At 37.0% G+C, this 7,955-nt stretch overlaps 1 protein-coding gene across 1 annotated transcript in view; it reads left to right on the top strand.

Annotated features, from left to right (window-relative positions):
* DCLK3 (doublecortin like kinase 3) overlaps positions 1-7,585 on the top strand; it is a 32,181-nt gene extending 24,596 nt beyond the window's left edge. Inside the window, exon 5 of the mRNA XM_071561447.1 lies at positions 310-7,585. Within this exon, the coding sequence (XP_071417548.1) occupies positions 310-506 (197 nt within the window). The 3' untranslated portion in view covers positions 507-7,585. The remainder of the gene's footprint in view (positions 1-309) is intronic.
* Positions 7,586-7,955: the final 370 nt, after the last annotated feature.

Here is a 7,955-nt window from a genome sequence, read left to right on the forward strand (position 1 = left end):
CTTCACATTTACCTCTCTTTCTCAAGGAGAAAATGACATCAGTCATGGGGATTTGATATGTCCTTTCACTTATTCTAAATTCAGTTGCTAGAACATCTCCCAGGGATAGTCAAAAAGTTCATTATGGTAAAACAAATAAAAAAATAAGAAGGACATTTTGTGTAGGTATCAACATCACAGAATGGGTGAGGCTGGAAGGGACCACAGTGGGTCATGTGGTTCAACCACTTCCCTTAAGCAGGGCCATTGGACAGTGCCATCACATCACTGCACTTCACCCCTCTATCCTTTTCTGTTTTTTCATAACAGCAGCAAAAGACCTCATAACCAGGCTGTTGATAGTGGATCCCCTGAAGCGCTACACAGCACGTCAAGTCCTTCAGCACCCTTGGATCAGAACAGCTGGAAAAACTAATAGCAGGAATTTGCAGAGGGAAGTGACAATAAATATTGAGCGCCATTTCCGGGCCCAGCGCCGAAAGGAAGTTGCTGATGAGAACTCATGAAAGCTATTCAAGCTCATTTAGTCTTCTTTTTATTGATTAACAAATCATTTATGTTTTATTTTCTAAATGAATTGGGATTTTACTGTATTGCTGTTGGCACCTATTGCCATGCCTTTTTTTTTTGATTCTGAGATTCTGAAGAACAGAAGTCAAATTCACATCCAGGTGCTCTGTTTATAGCAGTGGGGATCAGATAAATCTGGAGGGTGTCTATTATTTTTCTTTAAATACCGATTTGGGCTCTTATATCTGTTTCAGAAGATGTTTGCTTCTGAGGCTGACAATGGTGATGACTCTTCTCTCATTCTTTCTCTATGATATGTTCCAGGAGTTTTTTTGTTTATGATGTTTTCAAAATAGGTGTCTGCATACATGTCTTGCACTAATTATTTAAACTGTCTTTCACTAATTCCTTCTAACCCCAGAGAAGGAAAAATAAAAAGTAAGTATACTCTTTAGCTGTAGGATATGTGAAATAAGCAGCCAGATACTATATTTATTAAGTAATGAGGGAAGAAAAACCCTTATAGCCTAAATCTGATGTTTTATGATACTCCCTTGGCAACATCTCTCACTAGTAGTCCTTGGGGCCTGGGTGATAGATGGTACAATGATTCTGTTGAACAATAATGGTGCTGTGTGGTGTGGTAGTTTCACTTGTTCATGAGAAGTGGGAAGTTACCATGGCTGATACCTTTTCAAGACTATAATAATTACAACTTTCAAAGAGCTTTTCTTCCTTCTCTGGGAAGTAGGCAGTTAAACATTTCAAAGAGCACTTTGGCTCTTTTCCCAGAGTCATAATTACAGAATGATATCTCAAGCGTTTTTCCATATGGACTTTTTTCCCTAGGAGCCATCCATATGCATTTGGGACTCTTCCATGCTGATGGAGAAGAAAAAGTTGGGAAACTGTGACTAAAGTTAACCCTTGCCTTCATAGATCCCCTTTCATTAACACACTTCATAGTTGAATTGTCTTTATACACTTTTTCAATGTATTTAACCACTGTTTGGGCTTTCCCCCCCCTCTCTTATCCTTCCTGGGGCCTCTTTCTCCTTGCTGTCCTGAGAATGGGCAATGGGGATGAAATTACACTAAAATTCGTTGCATGTGTTTTTTTATACTTTTATTGGATACAGTTTTAAAGAAATCCTGATGGGAAAAACACAGTCCAGAGAAGGGCCATGACCTGGGACAGCTTTTGAATCTCAGAATCTTTGGTTAACTAATCAAATTCAAACAGCACTTGAGTTGTCCATTTTATAATTCCTTGTCCAGGACTTCTGTGTACTAGAAAATAATGTTAGAACATCAGTGGTGTTAGTGTTGAATACATAGCTCTTAGGAATAAATGAGGGTATTTTACACTTGGAGAGCTGCTGCTCTGTCTATGTATTTCATAATGAGAAATGTCAGAAGCATTTCAGAATCAGTAGAACATTTTCATAACTATATGAACCAGAATATTATTTTTTTGGTGAGTGCCAATATTTTGGGTGAACTTTCTGAATAACCAAAAATTGTAGGGTGCTGTCATCATGTTTCTGTTTAACCTTGCACTGTTTTTCTGCCAGAATGATGTATCAAAGTAGAGACCACTTGACTTTCAAACAAGAATTGCACTTTAAATTGAATTGGTTTATTTCTAATACTTATTGAAATAGGATTTGCTATGGAGTTCAAGAATTTGTGAAACAAACCCATTAAGTGTTTACTGTATGCCCAAGTAGTATCCATATGATATGTCATACTTCTGCTTTGGAGTCTGTGAGACTGGAAGATTTTTCCTTTTCCTGAAAACAAGAATGGATTTAAGTGCTTCCCTGAGTTAAGTGTATGGTGTAATCTGACATTCTAAAAGCATTACATGTTTTTTGAGTGCTAGTAATAATGTCTCATCTGTTAAATTAAGTCTATTTTGGATAGGAAACTGTGGCAAAATAGCTTCTGCTGTGCAATATTATATTTTGTAATTATCTTATTTTTAATATAGTTGTTTAGGAATAAAATTTGAAGTGACAAGAAGAAGATTTAATCAGCAATGAATTTGAAAGTTTGGAGACTGTGTTACAAGTTGCCTTTTTCACCTCTCACCTGTCTACAGCCTTATTCATCGTGCAGAAGATAATTTGCTTGTAATTAATATATAAGTAATTATTTTTTCAATGATTTTGTTTTTCTTTCAAGTTCTCTGCGTTCCAGACAGACTAATCATGAACTGTTCTGGGTAGTTACTGCATTGCATCTTTAGGTACAGATGCTGTTGTGGCAGAACTAAAGCACTGGTTTGTCGGTGTTGCTCATGGACATGTGGCATTAGGCCCTCCTTCTTCAGGTTGGAGGCTGAAAAAGCTTCCAGGTGCTTCTCAGGGTTTTTACCTCTTTCTTTCTTTCTCTCACCTACTTCGTTATTCTTTCTTTTCTCTTGTTGCTTCCAATGTTCTTGCCCTGCCTCTGCTGTTCTAGGGAATCCAGGTCCCCAAACATTATGGTTTAAGTTACTTGTAGCAATGAGAACCCATATGATTTTGGAGAGTTCAGCCTCCTACCTTGCTTGCTGATGTTGAAAGTCAATAATTTTAGAGAGGACTCAGACAAAAACTGGTGAAAACCCCTTACCTATCTCAAAGATCTTCAATGTTCCCTCATCTCCTACTGCCTTTTCTCACACTTTTCTCCTCCCACGGTGTGACATTTCAATGCAGGCCTCATCTTTATGCTCCATAGGACAACTTCTAATACATGAACCAAGTTTCCATTTTAGGATTGAGAACTGTCCCTGTTCTTCTTTTCTTGAGATTTTTCTAATGTACACTGTTTCCTTTGGTTCTGGAGTCATCTTCCCATTGTGCTTGCATTTCGTGATTGGTTCCTTTGTCTATGGGAACTCTGGGGAAGCTCAAAGCTGGAGGAGACTAAAGTCTCAGAGAGAGCAAGTTCTTGCTGATCTGTTAGGAAGAAGAAATATACCTCCTTGCCCATCCTTAAATCTGGATTTAAGGCAGTGGATTAGACTGCCATATAGCTTCTTAGTCCAGTGAAAATAAAACATGTTATAGTGTCCCCAGCTCTTTAAATACTAAAGGTAAAGAAAGTCTAATTATACCACTAACAAACACAAAGCAACTCAAAAAGCTAAGTGCAAAGTATGAATTAGTAATGCAGACCTCAATAGGAAAGTTCCACTTCCAGAGGATTTGCTAAGTCTAAGGCAATAGAAGGAAGAACCTTTTTGTTCCCTGCAAGCTTTTGCAGATCAGCTGAGTAGAAATCCTTTCATGACTGTTAAAGGCATTGGTTGATTCCTGTCTCACAATAGAGATCACATTCTAGTTATTCTGAGGTTATTTCTTTACTATCTGGTATTGGCTATTCAAATTTTTTTCTCTCTTTAGAAACCAGAGGCTTTCCATTCTCTTTAACCATTGATTTGGCTATTCTTTAGTTCATTGCAGTTTTTAAGCATACCTGCATATTTTCATGCCCTAACTGTAATATTTCTCAGGCTTTGAAGCACAAAGATTCAAATGTATAGAATTGAGTCATCAATATTTCATTTCCTAGTGACACACATACCTCATAGATGGAATTCACTTTTTTCTTTTTTTTTCTTTTTTCTTTTTTTTTGCTTTATTAATGGGTCAGTCACTTAAAATCACAGTCAAGGCTTTCAACTACAGCAGTAAGCAAAGGGGTCACTGAAAGAGAGCTGGGGTTTTGTGTTACTCTCAGAGGTCAGCCAGAGTCCTGTGAAGCATTTCGAGTGTCCTTAAAAGGCAGTGTTACTAGCTTTGTGTATCATAAACTTTCTTTGACTGTGTTAGTGACTGCCTGTGACTGACAAACTAAGTGATAACTTCTCCGCTGTCTGAAGGTGAAATGGTCACTGGATATCCCCTCCATTGGTCCACCAAAGTCAACTTCTTCACTTTCCCATATGTTATCACATTGCATTGATCCTAGACCTCACCTACATATTTTCTATCACTTGTCATCTGCCTACTGTCATCTACCTCTTAATCCCTTGGATGACTCCCATTACCGAAAGATGGTGAAATCTGCACATGTTGATGCTTTTCATCAGGAAGTTCTAGCCTTAGAAATAGGAACAAGCAAAAAAACTTTGAGTATTTAGGCATCTGAAGCTGTGCAACAGACTAGCATTTCACATTGCATAGTGCACAACTGCCTGTAAATGAACAATAGGAATTTGGTCGTTGCTCATATCTTTAGTCACCTTTTATTTAAAAAAGTGTGCCCAAGAGACTTGTGATTGAAGCTTGCCAATACAGCAGAGATTGTTCTCTCTGAGACACAGACACTTTAAGTTCTTTTGTTCAGGGACCACCTTCTTCATCTGAGGTTGTTTAGCTGCTGTGTGGAACAGCTGGACTCAAACACCAGTAAATCTGCCACCTCTGCTCTGGCTGGCATTACAGGTGGATTTACTGCAATTTTGGGCTGTGGTGTGAAAGAGGGATAGTGGGATGTTATCCCCTCACTTGTGGCCTTTTGGGTTATGGTCCTGTTCTAAGTGAACTTTCTCGAGGCAACTGCTTACTTTTCTGCAAGTATTGAGGTTGAGGGAGGTATTCCGTCTGCTTGAGAATATAGTAAACTTGCTGTGCTTATAAACTGATTTTCCAAAAGACATGTAAGTATCACTCTGAAATATTTCTCCTAAAATTTCTCCTGCCACCTGGATTTCTTTTAGTTTAAACAATGTATGAAAAATTCTTTTTATGTTTCTGGGCATGCATTTTTCTGTCCTCTCTAGGTACACCAACAATACTTTGCTGTTGACATTCTTCTCCTGAAAGGAATATGGGCACTTTAACTAGGCTGACAGTGTATATTGACACTGTTTGTTCTCCAGTATGGTTTATTTGTAACCAGGCTGAAGGTGTAATTTTCTAAATACATTATAGACTTCAGCAGAAAAGTTGTTATTCCTCCCTCTCCCTGGTACCCCAATAAAACAAAATATATAGTGGATGTTATGTTTTAATTCTTTCCAATAAATTGGGAAACAATTGTGTGGCCAAATATTCTGAGATTTTTTTCATTATTATTATTATTTGTTCTGATAATATATATATTTGGGAAATGCCTGTTTTAAAAGGTTTGAGATTTCAGTAAGTATTGTGTGTAACTTCATTTATGAGTTGAAGAACCCATTCTAATGCTGCAGTCCTTTGAGTATTTACAGATGTGTTTTTCTTCGCTGCTGCATGTAATGTCATTAAAACCCACACAAATCTTTGCAGAAATGGAGGTCACATTCATTCTATCACCATTTTGGACCTGTACTGCATTAATGATATATTACTATGTTGTTAGATCAATCATGACAAGCAGAGCTGATTTAATTAAGGTTTAATGCACACAGAACTGATTTCTCCCATCATTAATTCTTCTGTAAAATTCAAGTTAGTTAAGAAAAAGATTTGTTTTCTTTGTGGAAATAGGCATTCTAGTTGAATGTTGGCTTTTCCAAAGGACATAGTTTCTTATTAGCTTACGTGTATTTCAGTTCTGTTATTAAAAATGCTATTTTCCTGCAGGCCTGCAGTATCATCTGCAGCAGTGGAAATAAAAATGTGTCTAGCATATTGATGGTGTTTTTGAAGAAGTTACATCCTCATGTGAGCATGTGTGATGAAGTGGCTTCCAGTGAGAATGATTTGTTGCATATTAGTCCTTAAAGATATCACAGCCTCCTCACTACTCTAAGAATAACTCTAAACTCTTTGGAATGACTGACTTTTATGGTAATCACACAAATTTATTGCACTACATTTTAACAATTTGTATAGGCAGCTAATTAAGTCTGATTTAATGTTCTGCTGTTACAAGTGGGATTCAGATGTGTTTCCTGTGTCAGAAGTAGTTGAAGGCAGAGTCCAGCAGTGCAATAAATTTGTGTGATTATCATAAAAAACATATGTTGTATTCCTGCAGTATTTTATCTTTTGAAATTAGGACTGTTTTCATAATGTAGCAATTGAAAAACAGAAAAAGTAAAGCTAATAACCTCTAACTGTCACTGGAAATATATTTTGTTTTCTGAACTCAGAAATTGAAATGAAGAACTTGGAAGCATTTTAAAAAACTAGAGAAATGCATGATGAGTCCCATAGTGTTTTAGCAATTTAAGCAATAAGAATATCTGACCTGGTGAGCCATGAAGTACATTGTTATGGCTAAGCAGGTGCTGCAGCAGGAATGGCTCGGGACTGCTGTATTGAATAAGCAGCACAGGTCTGAAAAAGGGGTAGTCCTTATAATCACCTGAAAAATGTATTGCATCATAAGCAAAAGGTTATGCCTGTGGTGTCATTGCTGTCTTAGTCAGTAAAGCTTTCTAGATTTCAGTGATGATCACTGTGCTGTAAGAAGGCATTTCTCATGAAAAACTTCAGCATAAGATATTTTAGATAATATTTATCATAAAGGATTTAAGCAATGAAGAAAGTTTTCCTAGAAGAGGAAAGTGCGTGATTGTTAAGCACTATGGTAAGTTGTCAAGAAAACTTTATTGGTAGATTTTCAAAAAGTGTGTAATTTTGTGATCCTAAGCATTTGCAGCTACCCAGCTTGCAATGCTGAGAGTTTTAATGACATTGCAATGCTACAGCATATGAACTTATTATTCAACAGGTGCAGACTGTTGTGACTCATGTAAGGATGGAACTAAATGGATTGAATACATCTTCTTTATTTCAGCTTGGCTGGAAACATATTAGCCAAAATATTGTTCTCATGCTGACTGATGGGTGAAAAATGTATCATTGACAAGTATTTCCAATGGAAGCGTAATGTTCCTTAAAAAATGTGAGCATGTTGATTGGCTAATGGCCAGTATGTGTCCTGGGAAGGTATTATTTCTTCAAATAAGGAAAGAGAGAGAGAGAGTATCTTAAATAACCCCTTGTGTTTTGAAGCAACAACAAAAAAAGAGATTCTGAAAGAAAAAAGTGGGAAAAATCAAGAGGAGAAAAAGCTGAAGGAAAACCTAACTTTCCCCAAAATTTTTTATTTTCTTAAGTAAATCAATGCTGTAGACAAATCTAACAAATCTTTGAGTGAAATAAAAAATGTCTTTTCCCTTGCTGGTGTGTAACATTCCTGTGGTGGTTCCCCAGTTACTTCTTTGTGTCTGGGAATAGCTAATTCCAAGCCAATACTACAGCAACCACTAGTATTATCACACCTGGATCATAATCTTCTATTGACTGGACAGGAGAAATAAAAGCAAAACTGCTCCACCATGTAAATAACTGAGCAATTATTCATCCACTCAAGAATTTTGTGGGTGTTTATTTTAACTGCCTTCATAACTGACACAGTTAATGTTCAAGGGACAAAACCAGAGCTGGGTGTTAGAATGCAACAATAATAAACCCCTCTCAACAGATGAAGCCTCACATGGTGTGACTCTTGGG

The sequence above is a fragment of the Pithys albifrons genome, chromosome 7, assembly GCF_047495875.1.
Source record: "Pithys albifrons albifrons isolate INPA30051 chromosome 7, PitAlb_v1, whole genome shotgun sequence".
Classification (NCBI taxonomy): Eukaryota; Metazoa; Chordata; class Aves; order Passeriformes; family Thamnophilidae; genus Pithys; species Pithys albifrons.